Here is a 25,677-nt window from a genome sequence, read left to right on the forward strand (position 1 = left end):
TTTGTGTTTCAGTGTAAGAATGGTTTAACCCCTGATGTTTTTAAGAGTTTTTACCAAATTAATAGTGACCTGCATAATTATGGAACTAGGGAAAGTGAAAATATAGTTGTTGATTTGTGTCGTGGTACCCGGTCTTCATTTTCAATGAAACACCTGGGTCCATCAGTCTGGAATGAGCTACCATTGAAGATTAGAGTGGCGGAACATGTACCTCAATTTAAAAAGAATTTAAAAGATTATTTTTGGGGGGAATTTGTTAAATTTTATTATGGCTGGTAGGTTGGGTAGGGGATGAAGAGGAGCTGGAGAGGTAAGTGTGAGTGGGGGCTAAGGTAAGGTTGGAAGGGCAGGGGAGAGGGAGTTGAGTATAATGAGTGATGGAGACTGGATTTGTTATTGTTATTTTTCGTATATATTTTATTTATCTATTATTATTTTTAATTCAGTTATTTATTTATTTTTCTATATTTTTTTTATTATTTATTTTTTTATATATATAGGTTGTAGTTTATCTATGTTTGGTTTATTTATAATAGTTTTAATTAAATAGTTGAGGTTTATGTAAATAGTTGAGTTGATGGGTAAGTAGTTACGTGGACTTTCGCGCGATCGCAAACCTTCATAGGTTTTCTCCAGCGTGAAAGTGTTGTTTAAATTATTTATTTGTTTATGAACGTGGACTAATAAACTTATGAACTTAACTTAACATATGAACTTAAAGATAGACGTCTGCTTTCAAATACGAAGCACGTCGAAAATACAACTTACATCGAACTGCTTCCTTGAAAGACCACGTTTAATATGTTCCCTTCCAAGTTTCTTTAGCAAATAGACAAAAGAAACGTTGTCATCAATGACTTTGCCAATACTGCTAAACCGGTTCATAACTAAGGAAATATGGTAGTTAAAAGCATCGGTAGATGGCAGCTCTTCAACAGAATACTGTTCAAACTTCTTGAAAAGATTTTTGTACTCGGGGTGGGCAGCAAACAATCTAAAAAAAAAACAGGCACAATTAGAACAAAGAGGGACTAGAATAGAACAAAATATCAAAAATATTTTGAATTAGTTTGAATTAGTTGAATTAGTTTTTGGTAACCGCCCAGTGCCAGTGCATTTATATTTTACCATGGGTGGTTACCTGTGGATCACGTTTAACTAGATCATTTTTGTAATAAATTAATCTAATCTAATCTAATCTAATGATAATCTCCCTCTCCTCATTTCTTCTACGGCTCCAAAGTTTGCAAAATATATATGTCAAAACAACACAAAGACTTTCATAAAATATAAAAGAAGGAATTTAAGAAAGGCTGATTCGTTATATTGTTAGAATTATTGTATAATATATTTTTTAAATCGACATTATTACAAAGGAAAAGGACTTGTTCAAGATTCAAGAAATACTGAGTGGCTGGTTAAGCGTGGGAAAATTCAAACTTCAAAGGATCGGGTAGAGTGAAAGGTGGTAAGAGGGGTAGCCCCCCATTGGTGTTGAGAGGGGGGCTATAATGCTTACAAAATACTTCGTTAAGATTGAATATTGGGATTTGTGTGATTAAATATCAATTGACGCCACTGGGTAGTTTACTTGACAGTTTGCGACACTGGCAATTTACACCACTGGGCAGTTTACTTGGCAGTTACATATGGGTCAAAAAGGTGCTTTGATTAGACCAAATTAGTGATTTGTGTTTCTGTGTTATGGTGGGATTCTCACATTGCTTGGGATAATACCACGAGCTTGCATTGCCGAAATTTTCAGTGGGAATTACAAAAAAGAATCGAGAATGTGCCAAGACGTAACTCTTTACGGAAAAAGCAGTTTAACCCCACTCAGTATGTGTATAGCCACCGATGCGGTAAGACAAAGGCTTTAAACTGTAAACCTATGTTGAGATTTAGGCTCTTTGATATTTCGGGATCTATTTGGAGGTCACAAAAGCCGACTCAAGACTACCAAAACTAAGATGTATATTATCGATAATTATACATACAGTCTAAGGCCTTGGCCAAAATGAATCCAAATTTCGGCAAAAAATGATTTTAAAAAATTGGATTAAGTTTCTGTTTTTACTATTCAAAGAAGTGGGAAATCCTTACTTGGCGAAAACACGTTTGCCAATTTCAACATTACGAGGGGTGACAGCAGCAAAAGCCTGACGAAGGGCTACAACTTCTTTGCCATAAAGTCCGGTGACTGGGTCTGCCTCTTCGGATGTGGCCACCTATAAATTAATACCTATTTAGGAATTTTGACGTTCGAGAAGGGGTAATATTAAAATATGATATGTGACAAATTAATTTATAAGAAATATAGTCTCTAGATTAATACATTTTTAGTTATTTTCCAAATCTATTAAGATGTTACTCAACAAAATGGAAAAAGGGAATAATACGAAATACACTATGAAAAACAATAAAAAAACTGAAAACCTCAATTTTCTGATGGTTATCTTATTAGAGCGAAATAATTACATGTTAAGAATATGATCAACGAGGTAGCCCGTGTAGCAAGAAAGTAATATATTAAGTAATATCACGCGTAATTACATATTTTAAATACTTTCAATGGAGAACATTTGGAGTTGTTCCAATGAGTGGCTTAATTTCATTAGTACGAAACTAGTGGCCACATTTCTTATTATTTCCGAATTAGTTGTAGTAATTACTAAACTAGAAAATAATTATTGAAACTTGGCAGAAGAAAGATCAGTAAATGAAAAAAAAAGAAAGAAAAGATAAAAGCGATGTAGATCATAAAAATTATTAAACGTAAAAAAAGCTAATGTTTTCATCATCGCGGAATTCAAAAACCGTCACTCCATTCTTATTTCCATGTCCGTTTCCATGTCCATTCTTAGCGCATTTGTTACTTCGTAATTGCGTGCATTTTTTTTGTCTAATTATCTTAATGTATTTAGAAGTAATTTTGTCTCATTTTTCTTTAAAAGTTTGTTATTTTTTTTAAATCTATTTCAGACAGAAGAGTAGTTTTAATATTGTCTATTCAGAGTTTGGCTGCTTATAATATTCATTTCATTTATTTGAACAATGAAAATTTGAAAAAAAAGTACTAATTCTAAACTGTTTGCCCATTACGGAGAAGCAAACTTATTGTTTTGTTAGTTTTTTTGTCGTTAATTTTTTAAACAACAATAAGATGTCACTGCACTTTTAGGCTTCCATCTTTGAATCCCTCTGTTGTAGAAATGAAAAGAATGCAAAATAAACAAAACAACAAATAAATGACGTCCAATTGTAGCAATGAAAAGGAAAATAATATAACTAGAAAGGGATACTATACAAAAAAAAAAATTCAAAAAATGTAATTTCTAGTCAGTAATTAAAAATAACTGCTTACCTTGAGACCTTGGGCAATAACACCAATGGAAACATCGAAGAATTTTTTCCATGCCTCCACTCCAGCGGCATCTAGACCTTGAGATTCTTGGAGGTAGGGAATTAAGATTGCTTCGAAGCTTCTGCAAAAACAAATCATTGTTGTCTAACTCAATTTCATTGACACTAAAATTTTTGAAGTGTTGTTCTGTCAGTGTCCTAGAGAGTTGGAGGGGGGGAGATGTTTGAAGCATGGAAAGAAGCTAAATCCACTATCTGATGTTTTCTAACGAAGAGAGTACATTTTGATTAGTTTTGGATTTTTTATGTGATGATTTTTAACAAGCCGCTCTCCCAAAATGTCTTATTAATAGGGAAATAAACAAAAGCTATTTTTAAATTTTCATCGAAAAGGTATAAATATGCTAGTTTGACTAAAATGTTAACAATCTAATGCTGCAAGTAACGACGAAGACCACAGTGCCTTCCACTGTGGTCAACAAAAACACTAAAAACAACAAAAAGTAAAACAATAGGGAGTTTATCTAAGACAGTAAAATTTACTTAAACCATTATTTCGGTTTAAACAAATGAATATTTCGGCTCTATATCCATGAGCTGTCCTCAGTAAACCAAATATATAAATAAAATAACGAGAAATCTAGGAAGCTAGGAGAGTTCAAGGCAAAAAAAAAAAAAAAAAAACAAGTCTGAATATTTTACTCCATTTTTCATCTTTTCATTTTTTTTTTCACTGTACCTGTTTTTTTCACTGTCTAAATAAGTGGATTTATCCCCATTTGAAAGTTTATTTGTTCGTCTTAGAACGGCAGTGTGGTCTGAGAAAACAACACCTTATTTAAAGGTGTTACGTCGAAAATACGTCGTATATATGGGGAAATGAGACTAACCCAGTTAACATCTAAAAACTCAACATTTGGTTTGCAATTAGAAGACACGGAAGGCTTTACCACTTTCATTGGAAATTTGTTTTATATTTGAGCAAGATTGAAGAAGAAAATTTACATCAAGAACTTTGAATGAACTTTGTCAATGAACTATCTCTGAAAATAATCCAGTGAATAATCCGGAAGTTCATTATTTTGTGAATGAACCCGAAAAGTTATTTATTTTGTTATATATAAATATGCTAGTTTCAATTTTATTATTTTAGTATTTCTACTGAAGACGGTCGCTGTATATGTGACCGAAATATCTGGACTTTTGTACCTGTTTTTTTTCACTGTCTAAATAAATGGATTTATCCCCATTTGAAAGTTTATTTGTTCGTCTTAGAATGGCAGTGTGGTCTAAGAAAACAACACCTAATTTAAAGGTGTTACATCGAAAACTGATCACTGTGGCTTCTAATATACTAATCTTAATTCGCGAACTAACCCAACCCGTTGAATTCTTATAATTCTTTGCTATGTCATTTCATGCAACCCTATGACCCTCCCTAAGAAGCTAAACTCTAAGAAAACGCTTCCCAAAAAGGGCAGCTCCCAAAGAAGCTGTACTTCTAACTTTCCTCCCGAAGACACTTTCTGCTATTTCGCAAAAAAAATTCTAAGATTATACCATCCAACTTCTATATTGTCAAGTTTTAAACTCTCTAGTCTCATGTCTATCTTTTCTCGGAAAGTTCATCTCGTCTCTGGATCCCATCAATGTCATATATGCCTGAAAGTTAGTAGCCCTTCCTAAATTTCAACTTTAGATTAACTCTAGAAACTACTAGATAACGATCTTTAATTTCAATATCAATAATGGCACTCATACCGTAGTGTCATGTATCGATCCTGACAGTCGTCCATTAGCCATCTTACCATCATATGAGTACCATGTGAACTTGTGGGTCATTCCCTAGCCAAATACCGTATCGACTGTAAACAGATAATTTTGTCTAAAAATAGTAGCGCTCTATTACTGTTGTTATTTTCTTACCTAAAGTGTTCAGTTCCTGCTTTACGCTGGATGTGAGCATCACCAAGATTACGTAGAGAATAGATGAAGTAGGAAGATTCATCGAGATTCTGGAGTAGTGTATCAAATCCACCGAGAACGTTGGCCATATGAGATATGAAACGCTCGTCCTCACGGAGGCTCACGAGAGGAACATCAGCGAACCCTTTGTTAACAAACAATGATTGGTATTCAGGGTGAGCCTTGAACATCCTCATGAAGAGCTCTTGTCCAAGGGAGCGGAGGTTTGTACGAGCTTTAGACCACGAAGCCTTAATCATTTCCTTCTGACGGCCAGTAAGATGTGTAACTGGGTCAACAATGTCAGCCTAAAAGAGTACACAAGCTTAGGTTATTGCTTCAGGAAATTAGGGGAAGCAATATTACAGCGTTCTTACAAGCTGATTCACGATTAAGTTTTTGATACGGTTAAGTGTGTCAAAAATCCTTTAAAAAGGCTTAGGATGCCTTATGAAAGAGGATGTTTAAGCTACGCAGTTATCCTATTTCAAATCTTCTCATGAAAAATTCCATTTTGAGAGATTGAATAATGCTTTTCTAAACTGTTATGATCTGTAGTTTCTATTCTTAAGGTACAATTCAAAATTAAAACTTTGCAGTGAAAAGTCTTTAAGAAGTCTCTTGTATGTTTTTCTCAGTTAATGAGGAAGATCAATTTTAAGTATTACTATTACTTTTTGACTATTACGTCAACTATTACTTATAATATAAGTTTTGACTATACTAATTTGTTCAATTGACCTTTAATAAGAAGAAGCAGTGTAAGTATGTTATGGTATGTCACGCACGCTACATCAAACAAATCGCGTTAATACTAAAGCATTTCAACGATACGCGGTATACTACAACCCTCTACCTGATATCTGTCTCAAACACCTCCTACCAGAAAGGGTCCTCCGTACCAAAATTCATTCTAATAGGTCTAGTCGTTCCCTACAGCACCATATCTATATAAATTCAAAGAAATGATTCCATCACACGTGCTCATTGGTGCGCTGTGAAAGCATAAATATCGGCATGTCCATTGAGATGTGACTTATAATTGAAATTCAAAATTGATCAACTTGCGTCCCCCCTCGTACTATAGACCCAGCCTCACACCACTTTTAACCTTATCCTGCATACAACAGATTTTAAACATAGCTAATAACTGCATTACAAGTAAAGTCACACATAATATAAATTGTTAAACAGCACTCCTGACACGCTGCAGTCCTTATAACTCATCTCTAGACAAATAGGATTATACATATTCTGAGAGTTATAAAAGGGGAGCAATATATTACAATATATATATGAGAAAGACGAAAACAAAAACGATATTGGTGGTTGACAATCTCGTACGATTATCTCCAGGACAAAATTTATATACAGGATTTCTGCAGAGGAATTATATACAGGAGTTCTGTACATTAATCTATAATAAATATCTACAGGAGAAAACTCTTTAAACCGGAGTAGACTAATTGAGAAACAACTCTGTTCATCTCCTTTTTTCATCAAGCTGAAAAAATGATATTGGGCTGTCAAAAAATACCGTACGTGTCGGTGCTATGCTAAAAATACTGGATTTATTAACCATTTTATTAAAAAGAATAATATTAAAGTATATTATTCTTCTCACCTGTCTAAGACCTTCGTTCAAAAAGCTGATGATGACTTCAAACGCATGATTGAAAGATCTGACGGTGAATTCGTCCATACTCTCTCCGAGAGTTTCTTTGAGGTATTCAACAAAAACAACTTGATAGTTCTCGAAGTGACTTCTGTCAGTGCCTCGGTTGATATGGTCCAAACCCAATTCTTTAAATAAAGAAATTGATTATGGGTATATGAAATCTATTGAAAATCGAACTAAACACGTAAATAGTAAAGTTGATATTTTTTACTTTTCGAAGTTTTTGTGATCCATACCCAACTATCCTAATTTATAGTAAATTGTCATTTTTTTCATACGCAATATCCTATCGTTCAATCACGGACACAACTAGGAATTTTACTTAGGATATGAGGAGGGGGACAACAAACAGGAAGGATAAAAAATTATATTCCCAAAAAACTTAATTTGACATTCAGTTTTGAGGAATCTTATCCCTGTAGGTAAGACCCTATAGCGGGGGATGGACAATAAACTTCTGAGACGATTACTACCTTACTTCTCCCCCTATTACTATATTATATTACTTATATTACTATATTACAATCTTACTATCCATTGCCTTCCATGCAAGCCTTTCAATGTTCAGTAACATACTCAATTTTCGATAGTAGCAGCAATATGATTTATTTTGCATTTAATTTACTAATTTAATGTTTTACATAATAAAAACGACCCAAAAAGTCTCAAAAGATTTTAAATTTAAACTGAATTAATCAAATTGAAACTGATATTTTGGCATAAAAGAAGTAGCTGTACACTCCCCCCACTCTCTCTCGTAAATGCAGAACAAAATACAGAATTCAAAACAGCAATAACCAAAAATAAGAAATATTTTAATTCCTAAATTTGAAACAAAAATGTTTGCCTTTGGAAAAACATTCACTTATGTAGTTGGAATTATTGTCGTTTTTTCTTATAAAATTTTTGATAAATGAATAAAACATGCACCGAATATATGCACCCAAACTTATCTTGCACCAAATACACTGATTACAGGTAGCCTTCAACTTCTCTGAATCACTGAATAAATTTGTTTTTCTCTTAGGTTCTTAAGTTAGAAGAAGATACAATGTTTTACGATAAAAGCCCAGCCAGATTTAAATTGAACGAGCAGATATTTTGGCGTATAAGAGGTAGCTGTACACTCTCCCCACTCTCTCTCGTAAGTACAGAACAAAAATACAGATTTCAAAACAACAATATCCAAATATTAGATGTATTTTAATTAATAAATTTGAAACAAAAATTTTTGTCAGTGAAATACTTTCCTTTTTTTAGTTGGAATTATTGTCGTGTTTTAATAAAATTACTGATAAATGAATAAAACAAATCTTGTACCGAATACATGAACCCAAAAATATCTTGCACCCTAACATATCTTGCCCCCAAACATATCTTGCACCAAATACACTGATTACAGGTAGTCTTCATGTTTCAGAGAATACATATTAAAATATCCGATGTTTGGACCGCGTCTGAATGCCAATCCCTCAAGTTTTACGGTCCGTGTGTTATCTATATATATAACTAAATAAGTGAACACATGGTCATGTTAACCCTTAATCATCTTTTATTGTCAGGTATTTTGTGTTTTTTCTAAGGATTTTCCGCAATAGAAATGATTGTTTACCTTTGATCATGTACACAAAGTCAGATGGTCTGTTCAAAGCCAAGAGAGTTTGGTCAAGGGCTGACACTACACGCTGGGTGTGGGCAGCAAACTTAGGAGATTCTACAAGATCAGCCAATTGCATGCCCTGGAAGAAGCGGAACATCTGCTGGTATTCTGGGTGAGCAGTGAACAGCCTGAAAAATATTTATAAATTAGTTGGTAGGTACTATTTAACTGTTTTTAAAACTGATGTTTCATTTTTTTTAAGAATTCACTATAGCAAAGAATTTTATAGATTCAAAAATCAAGTGCAAGGTTTTGACTGTTTTTTTTTTCGATTACTAAATATTTATTTTTATGAGTTGCCAAAAATGGGAATTATGAAACAATTTAAAACATGTTTAATAGTGCATTAACCATCACAGTATACGTGCGTATCACAGTCCAGGATTAATCTTGGATTTTTGTTCGGGATGGGGGGGGGGAGGTATTTTTGTTTGGGAGGTGTGTATTTTTCTTTAGGGAGATGGGGGGCTACAATAACATCAAAATATGCTTATATGCATTTTGGTACTTTACTACGAGTCGGACAAAAATTTTAGGGGTGTGTGCGTTCAAACCCGGTAAACCCTCACTTCTCCTCTTCCCCCTGAAACAAAATTCTGCATGCTTGTGTGTGAAAAATATATAAGATGGCTTGGAGATATTAATGAGATCCACAAGGACCTTATGCCTTCAGTGGATTTACTAAATATTTCATGAGGGGAAAGGAGAATTGCTGGGTGCGAACAAACAAAAATGGCCTAAAAACTTGTAAGTTTACTGAGAGCTGGCGAAACCAGAGGTTCCAGAAAGTAGAAAAACTAGAAAGTGGATTATATGAAAAATATATGGGGAGAATCGTAAGAATCTAGATATTTCAATGGATTAAAGGCTTCCATTTGTATAAATATTACTTTAGGAGTCCTACTCAGTGAAATAGATTATGAAAAAGGCTTTTTATGGAAGGACTATAACAAGGCACATGCCCTGAAATGCTGGCCCTTTTCTGCCTGAAATTGTAAAAACAAGCATAATAAGCAAACCAACGTCACATAAACAAACAAAACTTTTCGAATGCATGTGGTCACTTTTTTGTGAATCTGAGACAGGGCCACCATCTTTCCCAGGGGTGCCCTCAATGAATTTTTTTTTATGAAGAAATTTCGGAATTTTTCGGCTAATATATAAATTCCCTTGTTATTTTAACAGCTTAATTGTGTTATTTTTGGATATTACGCTGCACTTCAAATTGAACGGAAGTGCACATCCCAGTGCACTTCAAGGAGAGATTTAATTCAAGAACCACACGCCTCCCAACGGATGTGAATCTAAACGACGCTGCGCTTCAATTTGGAAGGATCTTCTGAAAAAAAATGATTCTTGAAGACACGATTGAGAATCTTAGAATCGAATCTCCCGATCTACCGATAAACACAATACACCAAATCCAAAAAATATTGGTTAAGGAAACTATTTTGTAATTTGATACAATTTGTTTTAGTTTTTAATTCTTTTTAGACTTTATTACACTTAACCGAATCAAATTAAATCACTTAGCTGTCAGAAAATAAACCTTTAACTTCGAATTAAAGATTCTCCAGTTGAATAAGTGGCATGCTTCGTGGCACTTGGCATTTTATTCCGTTTCTAAATACACAGATGACATACATAAAAATGAGAAAAAGTACCACTTGCCTAGTTTTCTTAGAAGTAAAGGGTATAATGACTTTTTCAATTTATTGAAAAATTTTATTCTTAAATTTCAGCGGGGTTGTGTATGCTATAAAAAGGACATAATAACTCATTTCTGTTATTAAAGCCGATGACGAAACCCCATTGCGGGTAACAATACTCGAGTGAGAGCTGGCCCAAATGTTTTGTTTTTTCCTAATGGCTCTTCGAATCATGTGGGTAAAACATCCACGTTTCCTGTACGGCTTTGTTAATTAAAGTCAACTACAAATGTATTAGCAACGAAATGCATTCGAATAAAGCTATAAAATGGTCGACCGAATTCGGGATAATACCCCACCATCTATTATTGTCAAATGATTGACAGCCCGTAAATATTAGTCAGTAATGAAATGGTTATTCAATGTTATGTCGAAGCCACCTTAAATGATAAAACGGGTCATATAAAATTTATCATTATTATACAAGTAACTTACTTTCCAAAAGTAGCTTTTCCAACTTCTTGAAGGTTTACACGGACTTTGCTCCATGTGCTAAGGATGGCGTTCTTTTCTAACCCTGACAATCCAGTGATAGGGTCTACTCTTTCCAAGGAATTGAGACCTATTGAAATGTATTTTTCAAATGCGTCAAATGCCTTATTCCATGATGCCTTTTGAGCTCCATTCATGCCGTTCTCCGTGAGATATTCCAATAGGGTGACACGGAAATTCTAATGGAAAACAAAAAGAATATGCTAAAGACTCTTTAAAGAATTTAAAATGCTCAAGACTCAAAGTATTTTAAGTTTTAAGCCGCATTCACACTACGCATGTAATTTTCTGTGCAAAGTGGTTAAGTTATGTTACGTTAAGCGTAACCTTTCGCACTTAAAAGACTCTTTTTACACAAGGCTAATGTGATAATCCAAAGAGTATTGGTAATTTAAAGAGTGGGAGCTGGCGCTAGTGTTGGCAAAAACATTAACGCCATCTAGCATTTGGTGACGCTTGGCATTTTTCAAGCTTTGTAATCATTTTTCTGTCTGGAACTGAGATCAGACTCTTATTATTACACTAATTTTACCAACTACACAAATATAATTAATTATTCTTATTATTACATTTAAAAAATGCCAAGCGTCACCAAACGCTATATGGTGTTGAGTTTTTTTGTCGACGCTGGTACGAATTCCCACTCTGGTAAGTTACCCTTACTATTTGGTAATTATCCATAAAATCATCACGGTCATCTAAGCAAACTATTGAAAAATTGAGAATGGGGAATAGAAATGGAGACACAAGCCGTGGAAAACCGTGAAAGGGTGTCTAGGATAAGTCTAATAATTTTTTTTCCAAATTTATTAATTTTACATCCAGGAGTTCCAATTTTGGTACTGCTATGTTGAATTTTCCATAACATAATATAAGCTTACGTGACGTAAAATTCTATGCAGAGCATGATCCTATTTGCACTGCTTATGCTATTAATTAAATTTATTCGGTGAGATTACATAACAAAACGCAGAATTTTAAGTTTTGCTAGCGTAAAAGGTTTTACTGCATAGTGTGAAAGCATCATTGTAAAAAGGAAATGCAATTTGTATGATTTCATTTTCCCCCAACAGAAAGCACCGTTTTTCAATGAGTTCCAAAGAATAAATAGTTTCCGGTGATAAAATATAATTAAATATAAAGTTAGTACATACTCTATACAGTATAATACATAGTAATACAGTTTACAAGTTAAGAAGGATCAATAAATACCCCACTACCTTTCCATCATACAGAAAACAAAAAGGTATATCGAATACGATTCTTCCAGCGATTAAAATTAAACCCTAAGCATATCAAACAGTTCGTGGTAACGAACTGTAAGGAAGGAGCGACCTGGCTCAATGGTAACCGAAACTCTAGAAAACGACACCAACAGATACATCAAAAGAATCAGATTTTAATGCTGATTTCAAATATATAAGTTTCATCAAGTTTAGTCCTACCCATTTAAAGATACACGCCCAAGAAAATTTGACTGATTTTCGAAAAAAGGGAGAAAGATCCCCTAAAAGTTATAGAACCTTAATGAAAATCCCACCATCATATTCAGCGTATCAGAGAACCCTACTGTAGAGGTTTCAAGCTCCTATCTACAAAAAAGTGGAATTTTGTATCTTTTGCCAGAAGAAAGATCTTTTTGGATGACTTAATCCCCCGAAGGCCTCGGGGGGAGGGCTGAAAGTTATGAATTTTACCCAATGTTAACATATAGTATTGGTTATTGGGAAATATACAGATGTTTTCAGGGGGATTTTATCTGGTAGTGGGGGGGGGGTCGAGGGTTATGTGGGAGTATCTTTCCATGAAGGAAGTTTTTATGGGGGAAGGGACATTGGTATGAAGGGGACGCCGGATTTCCCAACATTATTTAAAAAAAAAGATTAGAAATTAAATAAAAAAAACAAGTTTTTCAACTGAAAGTAAGCAGCAACATCAAAACTTAAAACGAACAGAAAATATTACGTATATGATTGGGTTCACCCCCTAGTCAATACCTCGCTTTTTAAGCCAAAGATTTTTTAGTACTTTCATAATAGCTATTTATTATGATTACCAACCTATGTGATTAAGGGGTCATTTTAAAGAAATGAGACAAAATTCGAACTTAAGCGGAAAGAACAAGGTATTGACTAAGGGTCGAATCCCCTAATATACGTATTAAAAATATATGAATATAGAAGTTCGTTACGTAAGTTAATTCGTAAGTTACGTATATTTATTACTAATAAAACGTTCGTAAATAAAATTAAACAAGTTTCGAGAAAGCGATTTAACCAAATAAAAGTAAAATTAATATGGAAATTTTTTTTAATTATTCATATGCGGTGAACCAAAATCAAAACCTGCATTAATTCAAAAACGTTCAAAAATTAAATTAAAATAACAAGTTTTTTTAACTGAAAGTAAGAAACGACGTAAAAACTTAAAACGAACAGAAATTATTCCGTATATGAAAGGTCTGTCCCCTCTTCAATACCTCGCTCTTTACGCTAAAGTTTGACTTTCTCACAACTCAATTTTTTTTAACAATAAAAAACTTTAGCGTAAAGAGCGAGGCGTTAAGTAGGGGACAGCCCCTTTCATATACGGAATTATTTCTGTTCGTTTTAAGTTTTAACGTCGTTCCTTACTTTCAGTTGAAAAAACTTGTTTTTTTTAATTTAATTTAAAAATAGATCCAAATTTTACTCGTTTTGAATAATGATAAAATCAGTAAAATATGCTCCTGAGTCTGTATGCAGAAATCGTAGAAGGTTCAAGGTTAGCAAAAAAGAAAAGCTCGGAGCTTTTATGAACAGATAAAGCTAAGGCACTCACATTTTTTCCTTATGGATAACCTTTTTGTCTTTTATTTGTTTCTTTTTTAGTCTTTGTCCTATTTTAATGGGGATGGCTTTTGATCATATAACCAGAATATCCCTGTCTTTGGAAAAATTCCACATTCTACACAACTTATTACTTTCTTGTATAAACACGTTTAAGTCATAATTATACATTATAAATAAATTTAATCAATTTGTTTTAAAATTTATAGTATCATGTTTAATCGTTAATATTTATAATGCAATTGAAAACAAGTTATGATTCCAGTCCCTGTAAACTTAAGTTCTGGATATAATTTTATTCTCCACTGATTCATCCCTGGGGACGTCAATTAGTGGCGGGCTTTCCCCCTATATATTTCCCCCTCCCCCAAGAATTTAAAAATATATCTTTTTTGGGTGTTTTCATTGGCAAATGCCCTTTCTTTGCATTTTCACTGAAAAAATTGCCTCCTCCCTAAATTTGAAAAAAATGCCCCCTCCCACTATATTTTATGGAATTGAAGCCACTATTTCACCCTTAGTAGTTCCAGTGTTTCTAAATACAAAGAAAAGGTTATCGTAGTGTATGTTAATGGTTAATGAGCCACTGACCCCCAAAACACTAGTGGAAAACATCTAGTGGAAATTTTTAAGGAATCATTGATCAGGAAATTCAACTATTTGGTGGAAAATGACTTTCCCTCCAAAAATCCCTACATATTACAGCTAAGAAATTTACATGGAATCCATGTTTGAAACATTTTGGCGAAGATATGGTTTTGTGAAAGCAAATATTTTAGAATATTTGAATATAGAGTTCTTATTAGGATGTAAAGGTATAACACACATTTTTGATTCTCTAATTTAAAGCGTATTAAATGAATGAAACGTATAAAACATTAAAGACTAGCTAAATAATTACAAAGTAGCTAAATATTGGAATGTCATTGAACAGTAATCATTGACAATTACTGACGTTGACAATAAACATTACAGTTAATTGTCTTGAACAGTAAGTGAATAGCATTGGGTGAATTCTATTCAGTGTTAATGTAATATTCAGATTTATCCAATAAAACCTGATTCACTCCTTTTTGCCTTTGTCCTTTTTGATGTTTTTGTACCCTTTCAACCCCTCCCCTTCTCCTTCAGCGGTACTAACTTCTTTGCTTTGTAAAACTAATACCTACATATGCTGTTTTTGGGGGATTTTTGAAGAAGTCTGGGTATTCTTGCAAGGATTTCGCACACATTTTTGAATAGGATTTGATTTACATGTTTAGAATCATGTCTAAAGAAAGAATTAGACATGAAAAAAAGAATAAATGTTTGGTGAGAATGACCATATTTCACGTGAATTTACCGCAGTATTGAATAGGTAAATTTGAAAACTTAAATAAGCTGGATTAAATATACGTTTACTCCTTCTTACGATGTGTTCCCATTTCTTTTCTTTCTCTCCACCGAGTTGATCGATATCACCAAGGAACACATTATTATTCGAAGTTTCAACATTTACGTATTTTACAAGCTTTTAAATGATAAGTGATAATCAGCTTCTGAAAAGAATTTTACAAATTATTACCTGGAAATGGCTGATATCAGTGCCGCGAGCAATGTGCTGCTCACCAAGCCTCTTAAGAGTAGAAACAATGAATTGGTTGTTATCCAGTTCGTGGATGATACCATCGAAAGCAGCAATGACGCGGAAAACATGAGCGACGAATGAATTACTTTCACCTAACTTGGCAAGTTCTACATCACGGAATTGTCTGAAGAGCTGCTGGTATTCTGGGTGACCATTGATCATTCTGAAAAAAGGCATAAATTACTGGTGAATTTTATATTACTTAATCCTCTTTTCAAAAAAAAAAGTCTCTTTGGTTTTAAGGTGATAGAGAATCATTAAATTAAGCAAACAACATAGTTTTATTTATAAATAGATTTAAATCACAAAGTATTTCCCAGATAATGGCCACATGGCCTTTAACAGTGGGGAAGTAAAAATATATCATCTAACTATTAATTCAAAATCTACAAAAAAGAAAGGAAAAATAACCAAGTAAAATAACTGAAAAATGTCGAAACTTAACAACCTGGGGAAAAAATTAACAATACTAAAAATTTATAAATACTAAAGATATAAATTTTGAAAATTCTCTATATTTTTCTATTAATCTTTTTTAAGGTTTTACGGCTGCATAGACTGATAGTTTCTCGTTAGGTTTTGACCAATTTAAAAAGGGGAAAAAGAAAAAAAAAACGAAAAAAAACTGAGAAGTTTGATTTAAGTACTATTGGCCTAAAACCTCTTTAACATCATTTTATTCAAAAGGGTTTATAGAGAGACACTGACTCTTTGAAAGATAGAAACAGTTTTTTATCGAAATTATTGTTATAGCTAACTTTCAACTCGCTTGAATTTGTTGGTTTCAGATCAATAAAGACAATTTTTGACAAATTTATTTATGCAGACAAACTTAATTATATCAATTGATATTACTCTGATCAATCTGTTCATTTATTTTTAGTATCTTTGTCTACAACTGTTACACAGATTTTCAAACATTAGGATCAGCTGAGAAGTTCAATATTAAAACGAACTTAGCCCCCTTTTCACCATGTTCAAAGCTAAACCTACTTAATTATAATAATTTGTGAAATCTAATCTAGTTTTGAATGTTCGGTCTAAATTATAATTTATTCATTTGAAAAGCATTTTCATTTGAAGAACATTTTCATTTGAAGTAAACTTTCTTTTGAGGAACATTTTCATTGGAAGAACAATAGTGCTTTGAAATTAGTCTACCTTATTTTCTTCCAGAATAACTTTGACAGAAACCCAGTTTTCTTTGTTTTTGCTGATAACTCTCAGATTTGATCAAATTAGATTTAAATTCTTGTACAGTTTATGTTAAACCGTTTTGAACTGTTAACCTGCTATACAATTTTAGTTAAACTGTTATGCAGTTTAGCTAAAGTAGATTTATCTTGCAAAGAAAGATCTACTTATTAAAATAGAGATAAATTAGATTTATCTTGCGAAGATTTTCTTGCTTTACTGTACAGCTTTTCTGTAGAGATTTTCTTGTACAGTTTATATTAAACCGTTTTGAACTGTTAACCTGTTATACAGTTTTAGTTAAACTGTTATGCAGTTTAGCTAAAGTAGATTTATTTTGCAAAGAAAGATCTAGTTATTAAGATGAAAATGAATTAGATTTATCTTGCGAAGATTTTCTTGCTTTACTGTACAGATTTTCTTGTACAGTTTATGTTAAACCGTTTTGAACTGTTAACCTGTTATACAGTTTTAGTTAAACTGTTATGCAGTTCGGCTAAAGTAGATTTATCTTTCAAAGAGAGATCTACTTATTAAGATAAAGATAAATTAGATTTATCTTGTGAAGGTTTTCTTGCTTTACACAACTATAACCGAAAGAAGAATTGAAAGTAAACTGAGGACAAATTGCTGAAACAATTTTGCAGGGCCAGATAATGCAGTGCAAAATATAATGTTAAATAATACAATACCGAACTAACTAATGTATTATTTTTGCCACCAAATTTGCTTCAAGTAATTTATTCAAATTGAGGCACTTGATACTGTAATCTATATCCAGGCGATTTTCTTGCCTTGGAATTATTATCCAGTCCCAAATAATGCGTTGCAAAATAACGTAAAATAAAACATCCAGTACAAATTAAAATATTGTTTTTTCTATTAATAAGTGTAGCTTCTAAGCTAAATCGAATCTTTTATATATTTTCATGATACTCCCAATTGTTTATTTTCAATAAATACAACATCTTACTGTCTGGGTGTAGCAAATTTTAGTTTTTTTTTCTTTGTTTGATATTATTAATTGCGATCGGAGCCTACTCTGATCTACTACCCTCATTGAAATGGCTTGTGTCTTGCTTGCCTTATTATTGAAATAATCTTTGTAACTGATAGATCTTTGCAGTTAGATGTTATTTTGTTTTACAATTTATGCCAGTCAGTATCAAATCCACCAAATTGTGGGTTCACTCTCTCGTTTTTTTTTTTTTTAACTTTTTTCTACAATGACAATTACTTAGCTCCTTTTGGGTTTTCTAATCATCCCCATCATTTTTTTCCGATTATATTACATGATGGATAATTTGTTTCGGCCAGATATCTAAGGCTGCTGAATCATTATGTTTAAATTACAGACTGAAATACAATTATTGAGGTAACGAAGCCCACTACTACCCAGATGTTAGCATTAAAGTTTTATTTTAAGCTTTTTGAAAGTTTTTTTTAATATGCAGTAAAGTACCTTTGGAAAATAACTGAACCGGTGGTTTTGAGATCTCCACTGACTTTTGTCCAGCTTTCCTGAATATTTGCAACATCCACACAGCTAAGCCCAGTCACTTCAAGGTCGATCTGACGTTTCAAGAGTCCAGCCTCAAGAACATTGATAATGTTGTCCCAGCCCCTTCTCCAAGCAGCAAGATCAGCAGATTCAACCCCTCTTTGCTTCAATTCGTCAATGAAGGCATAAGAAAATGCCTAGAAAATGAATTGGCATTAGAGGTATTAAGATAAGAGAGGAGTAATGTGACTCTTTGGAGTACTGAGAGAAAAGGCCAAGTTTAGTCAATGCCGGGCTTAATCTATAAACAGTGAAGGGTTGGGTTGATCAGAGAGAAGTTTTATGCGTCGGAATTATCTTATAAATCATTAATCATTATCATTACATATATATGATTGGGCTGCACCAGTTGCGTCCATTCGCAAAAATTTAGAGGGGGGATTTGTTCTCCAAATTATAGGGAGGGGTCACTGTTTTCAATTTTTCAATGAAAATACCAATGCACGTATTTTGAAAAGTTTACCGGGGGATGGAGCCTGACAAAAAATCTACCCTAGTTGACGGCCTTGTGTATTTCCGCCAATTTCAATTCTACGCGTATTTTGGTAAGACATTGAACCGAGGTTGTCACTGGTCTAAGAAGAAGCTTTCATCCGACATTCTGTCTAAAAATTCGACTAAAAATTCTGTCTAAAAATTCGACTTTCTGTCTAGAAAAAAAAACACCATTTAAAACGAAAACCTGTAAACGCTTTTCATTATTTAGCCTTTTCCTAAAAAACTACCAAACTCTATTTTATTTTTCTACTGGGTAACTTTTTTCCTTTTCCAATCCAATTCTTATTTTTTCATACTTGTTTTATTTTTTTAGTCTAATTCTTTTTTTTCAATCGTAAAAGCAAATTTACATCTGCAATATTCCAGATATAATCAGCAAATCCAGCAATAATCCATCAGATCTGCAATAAGAGCAGATTTACAGACTACAATATTCAAACCTTCAAGAAGAATTTTTACACACGAAAAATCTATTTAGAAATAATGTCACTAGGTGAAGAAAACAATCGCTGAAATAGAGATAAATGCCAACGAAGAAGAATCGTGACAAAATGTTTGAGATTATTAAAAAACGCTAACACCTACCAGCCTGTTACTATTGACAAACTGCAAGGACCCTGCATAGCAGCCTGTTACTATCTTCAGATGAACTCTAGGATTACTCTTGACAAATTTTAGTTATACTAGCAAGGAGTTTTGCAACAAAAACCACCAAATGTTTGGTTTCCCCTTAATTTCTTGTTGCTTGCTGTTTCTTTTAGTGAGACAATTATTATATTTTTGAAAAATAATTTTTGAATTATTTTTGAAAAATAATTCTTCAGCTCTGCAATTATTTTAGAAATAATTTAGCTAAAATTATAAAGCTAAAATTAAAGTATTATGAAGTTCAAAGTATTATAAAGTATTATTCTGTTATAAGTCCTCCAAATACAAGTGCACACATCCTAGGAGTTATGATTGATAGAGGAGTGGTCCAGTCCCTGATGCAAATCTATTTTTATGCGCAAATTTCTGCCTGATTGTGTATTTCAATATTTCATGCAACACTTTTTCAAGGGATTGTATACTATGGCCGTTCTCAGGAGGTTAATTTACAGTAATCTTTATGTGCACACGCTTCTCAAAAGATTTTCAAATTCACCAAATTCTGAATATAAAATATGGGTTATAATATTCAAACTCCCGTTGGAAACTATTTATAAGCAAAGCTATATTTTTTACTGCCTCGAATATACCCCCTGTTTCTTAATTCTTTTACTCACTATACTCTCTTATTACTCTCTTTACTCTATACTATACTCTCTTAACACTATACTATTACCCTTTATACTATAATATACTATATACTATATTATTGCTCTCTTAAGTCTCTTATTCACTTTTGTTCCGTATCAATTTAAATATACTAGGGTGGTTTTTTAAAGACTTTTTCCCTGTACCTCTTGTGTTCACTGTACCACCTACTTCTTAAAATCGCTAACAATAGGCATGTATGATTACATTTTAGGTGTTTTGAAATATTCGTATTCGCCAAATTTAGAGGTATTGGGTATATACCACCAGTTTTAAATTATTATTTTTTATCTGTGGAAGAACTTTGTACATTATTGCTTTTATCTATGTGTTCCTTCTGTCTTCGAAATATATTACTTATTAGACATAGGTTTCTTCTTTTTTCTGTGCAGGAATTAAACATAATTCTTACCTCAAAATGTCTTCTTACAGTGCCTCTGCTGATATGTCTTTCGCCAAGAGCGAGGAGTGTCTTTATAGCACGGTCTGGTGTATCTATTCCAGCGATGGCCTCATCGATGGAAGACAAAACACGACCACCATGATAGAGGAGGCGCTCGCTGTTGGCTAACTCAGAAGTAGGGATGTTACGGAATTCAACAAACAGGTTCTTGTATTCGGGTTTTGCAGCAAAAACACTAAAACAGATTTTTGATTAGCTATTGTTGAGAAAACTTTTATTTAAAGTTCTGTTTATTGAGTAGAGGGAGAAATTAAATTTATTATCAAAGGAAAAATTTGTCTGACGGCAGTAGTAATGGAAAAAAACTCCTTGGGAAATTTAAGACTTTACATCTAATTTTTCTGTAATATCAAGAACCAAAAGTGACCGGCTGTGGCTACACTGTAAAACTGGTCCAAGTCACCGGTTCTCGGAAGCTGCAGTAGCCGAGGGACCGTCCACTTTCCACAATTTGGTGTACATCTTGGAGTGCCCACTCTGCCGCTAAAATATCCACGTGTTGCACAGTTACGTCTCGTATGATACAGTCCCTGCTTGGCGCGTATCCGCCATGAAAGGCCTGCGCCACCTGGTGTCAGTGGTTTGTAAGAGTCAGTAACCCCTAGGCTGTAACCTTTGCTCTGCAGCATTTTTGGAAATATATAAGGTAAACGGAGGTCAATGAAACATGATGAAAATTATGTTTAGAAGGGGAGGGGGCTTGAAAACAAAAAAACAAGGTGATTTAAAAATAAAAGCTAAAAGAAATAAGGAGATTGCGGGAGTCCAAGCCCAGAGATCCTCCCGATACGACGCTGATGCATGTACTTTTAATTTGGAACGAATTTGGAAAGAACTTCAAAAGAATAGCATAATATATAAAAACATAAGCCCTTAGCCATGGTTTCATGTATCAAGTTACATTTACACTCTTATTTACGCCAGCCACTACTTTATAATTGTGCAATTCAATATTATATTTTACACTTAAAAGCTGTCCTATGAGGCATAGAACAATTTAGTTGCTGCTCAACAGAAATAAGACTAACCTAAATATTTTTTTTAAATTATATTTTGTTTTCAATATTGAAAGCCATGCCTTTGGTTCTAATGAATAGCTATATAAAGTAGTATAGATAGGGTATTTTTAAAATTATGTTCAGGTATTTCAATATGGACTTTAATTATAAAAAACAATTGAAAGTTACCTAAGGAACACGTTACGTCCAAAAGATGGCAAATCTGTAACAGTGGTCCATGTTCGTTTAATAGTTGCTTTGTCACTGCAAAGGATTCCACTAATTTCAGCTGCAGAAGTGACTGAAAAAGAAGATATATAAATTTGATTATAATATATATATATATATATATATATATATATATATATATATATATATATATATATATATATATATATATATATATATATATATATATATATATATATATATATATATATATATATATATATATATATATATAATAACAACATCAATAACAAAAGAAATTACTTTTCTAAACTTTATTTCACGGACATACTATTAAATTATGTTTCTTCTCTTTACCAGGCATAAGCCTCTTTCTCTTTTACTATCTCTGTTACTCCTTCTCCCTCCCTCTCTAGGCATAATAGGGAGACAGAAAAAGTTGAAAAGAGAGAGAGAGAGAGAGAGAGAGAGAGAGAGAGAGAGAGAAAGAGAAAGAGAGAGGAAGATAGATATACATGTATATATTATATATAATATATATATATATATATATATATATATATATATATATATATATATATATATATATATATATATATATAATAATATGTAATATATATATATTATAGAAAGAGAAAGAATGAGAAAGAGAAAGAGAGAGGAAGAAGATATACATGTATAATATATATATATATATATATATTTTTATTTATATATATATATATATATATATATATATATATATATATATATATATATATATATATATATATATATATATATATATATATATATATATATATATATATATATATATATATATATATATATATATATATATATATATATATATATATATATATATATATATATATATATATATATATATATATATATATATATATATATATTGCTTCTTTTTCCAACCAGATTGCTTCCGGAGACGACCGGAGCGCACTAGCTTACTCAAGTGAAAGTCGCAAAAAAGAGATGTTACTGTTCAGGAAGTGGGATTAGTATGTTGAAATATATTTATAAGCTTAAACAGAGAGATGGTGAAGCTGCCTTGGCAGAGAAAGATATACCAGATGCTCTGAACAGGTTGATGAATTTAACCTATATACTGAAGAAAATTGCCAGAAAAAAAAGGGTAGAGAAAGGGGTGTTAGAACCTATTATATTCTGCTTGATTATGTAGGTCTAGTCATAATTTAATCAGGTATCTCGGACTGTCATGTCTAACTAATAGGAATAAAATTCCTATTAGTTAGAGAATTCATGGCGAAATTTTTTAATTACGGCAGAAAACAGAAAGGTGTAGTGCATCCTACCGCGGTGTAACCCATTGAAAATAAAGAGGGGGCTAAATAAGGCATAAAAAAGCAAATAAACACAAATTCACTTACAGGCGGCAAGGCCTAAGAGTATAAATGCGTAGTTCTTCATCCTGTGTTGAGACGCTGCTCTCTACAGGCATTCTGAAGATTCCCCCCAAGTATGTTTGTTTATATACAATTGTTCTTATCACAATTTGCAGCGATAACGAATTTCCAGAGAAAAAGAAAAAAAAAGATTGTAATTTTGCGTGTCACGTTGCATGTGACCACTCGTTGTGTGTTTGGCTTGAAATCAAATTGACACACGACTTGAGCATCTGGTAGAAGTTTGAGCATTTGTAACATAATGCATTTCCTATTGATAAGCTTTGGAGGAATTCAAGCTATTTAGTTTTTGAAAATCAATATGAAATCACATTATTTGGATACTTTATTATCAATTTGACAACAACCCTCGCTCCTTCATCCCCCCTTATCACTCAGACAATTGAATAAGTGTTTTAGTCAAGCACTGATTCCACTGGATGGTGTACTGCTGTGATTTAGACAGTCTTTGACCTCTGTTGTGCCCACGACCCCTACTGCAGTTTCACTCAGGAGAGTTACTTGTGCTTTCGGGTGGGTCTAACTCATTCGGGGCAGGGAGATTTTTGAAGACAATTATATTCTAGCCAAAATAAAAGATACTTTCTTTATGTGTCTGCATTTTTAGTAGAAATGAGAGTTCAAAATTGCAAAAATCTACACCGATGACTGTTCGTGCTCGTTCCAAACCTGTCTCTATGCGTTAATAGGAGAATTTTATGGTTTATATAGATTTAAATTTGGAAAATTTCCTTGTCAGACACCGGAAATTAGGCTTAGCAGTGAAGGGAATTCTAACAGGAAAACTAACACTCTAGGACAAGAGAGACATCTGTGTTAGGCATCATGGAACAGCTTTCCAAATGAGCCTTACCAAACAAGGAGGGCTACATTCCCTCTCAATCATGCCTACGGAGAAAAATAATAAATTTCGATTGGTGCGACGATGTAACAATTCATTTAGAATTTAAATTCATTAAAATTCAGTCAAATTGAATTCAGGTTGAGTATGTTTCTGAATTTTATGGGGTTATAATTCTGGTAATATTTTACAACTTTGCTTAGGGAATTTGCAAGAGAATTTCTGGGAAACACTTCGAACCCCTGTCCTGACGGACAAAAGTTTTCAAGTCTAGCGTGATAAAGAATCGGTTAGCACGCTAGACTTGGTTGGAAAACTCTCTGTTTTCGAACATTATCTTTATAACAGTGTGTTGGATTTATTATTTTTATTTTTGAAAATAATAGTTGAAGTTGTGTTTCTTCAAAGTTTTCTTCTGGCTTTACAGCAAAATATGTACGGTTTGCATTTTGATAGAAAGGTTTGAACTAGTTTAAAGATTAAGAGTATAATTGTATATATAGTATAGTTTATAAGAGTATAAGCTTTTGGTTTTCTTTTTTAAGGTTTTTGAATTGTGCTAATCCCTTGTTAAAATATATATATATAAATATGTTTGCAATTACCAGCAGCCAGGCCCCGGTGCTCGACACGCGCCAGGCTTCTATATACAGATTCTGATATATATATATATATATATATATATATATATATATATATATATATATATATATATATATATATATATATATATATATATATACGTATATATATATGTGTGTGTATATATATATGTAATAGTTTGTTTTTTTCAAATTTAATATTTATAAAATAATGTCTCGAAAATGATCATTAACCCTGAGAAAAAAATTCTACAAATATTTATTTGAATGGGAGTCTGAAATATCAAAATTTAACAATGGCTCGTAATTTCTACTGTTTTTAATTCAAATCCTTTTTAATGTTTTTAATTCAAATACTCTTTAAAGTATTTTTCCATGGCCGCCACTAGAACGGCATCACCCTGCTTTTTAAATCTCGACAAAAATGTTCGTGATTGCACTTATCCATCCCTCCACCCCAGCTTGAGAAATTTTCTGACGGTACTGATAACTCCCTCTCCCCCACTCTCCACGTTTGTGCCTATGGACACGTAAATGTAATCTTTCATGTTACATAGAAAAGGATTTCCTGGAATAAGATGAGTGCTACCACCGCCCAGCACCAATATTAAACGTGCTGTCTAAATTATCTCCAGGTTCTAGATGGTTCCAGGTTCTATTTTCATTTAAATGTGTACAAAAACCAAGCTCAAGGCAACAAGTTTCTCCCCCTTCTGGAAAAATACTCTAAGATGCTAAGGAAACCTCGTCCCTCCACCTTTTTGCAGGTTAGGATATGAATGTAATGGTTTGTGTGAGAAGGAGACATCTTTCTGCGATAAGAAGGGAGCTGTCATCCTGCAGCACATGTATTCAGGCTCAATATAAAAACATAAAGATTGGATGCTATTTTATATGATCTCCTTCATTAACCTCTTCTATATTGGCTCACGAGGAGCTAAAAAAATTGGGAATAAAAATGTTTGATTAAATTCAACTTGGTGAACTGTGATGAAACAGTTGAGAGCCATGGCTAATTGGAAAAGAAAAAAAAATCCAAGACAGATAGTTTGAGTGAAAGGCAAAGCTGGCCTAAGCTTTTTCAGAATTGTATAAAAATGATATCATTTCATTTGTTAATAGATAGACTACCATTCATCCATCCTAGGGCAGAACTAAGGTTGATAGGTATGGAGTAAGGGTAACTCAAATAGTTCCTGAAGCACCAGGCACATTCCCCTCTGCACAATGGCCCATCGACCCTCCTCAATAATAGCTGATGCGTAGTTTTT

The 25,677-nt window shown here is 32.9% G+C and overlaps 1 protein-coding gene across 1 annotated transcript in view; it reads right to left on the reverse strand.

Moving 5' to 3' along the window:
- The window catches only part of LOC148949968 (uncharacterized), a 48,692-nt gene extending 25,708 nt beyond the window's left edge, over positions 1–22,984 (reverse strand). The window contains exons 1-12 of the mRNA XM_089092037.1: positions 22,928–22,984; positions 21,522–21,633; positions 20,284–20,509; positions 17,979–18,214; positions 15,260–15,485; positions 10,811–11,046; positions 8,619–8,794; positions 6,953–7,131; positions 5,290–5,636; positions 3,365–3,485; positions 2,104–2,228; positions 769–994 (exon numbers count right to left, since the gene is read on the reverse strand). Coding sequence (XP_088948163.1) covers positions 769–994; positions 2,104–2,228; positions 3,365–3,485; positions 5,290–5,636; positions 6,953–7,131; positions 8,619–8,794; positions 10,811–11,046; positions 15,260–15,485; positions 17,979–18,214; positions 20,284–20,509; positions 21,522–21,633; positions 22,928–22,967 — 2,250 coding nt within the window. The 5' untranslated portion in view covers positions 22,968–22,984. The remainder of the gene's footprint in view (positions 1–768; positions 995–2,103; positions 2,229–3,364; positions 3,486–5,289; positions 5,637–6,952; positions 7,132–8,618; positions 8,795–10,810; positions 11,047–15,259; positions 15,486–17,978; positions 18,215–20,283; positions 20,510–21,521; positions 21,634–22,927) is intronic.
- Between the last annotated feature and the right edge of the window lie 2,693 nt (positions 22,985–25,677).

This window comes from Artemia sp. Qi Xiang Cuo, chromosome 7 (genome assembly GCF_049724085.1).
Source record: "Artemia sp. Qi Xiang Cuo chromosome 7, ASM4972408v1, whole genome shotgun sequence".
NCBI classification, from domain to species: domain Eukaryota; kingdom Metazoa; phylum Arthropoda; class Branchiopoda; order Anostraca; family Artemiidae; genus Artemia; species Artemia sp. Qi Xiang Cuo.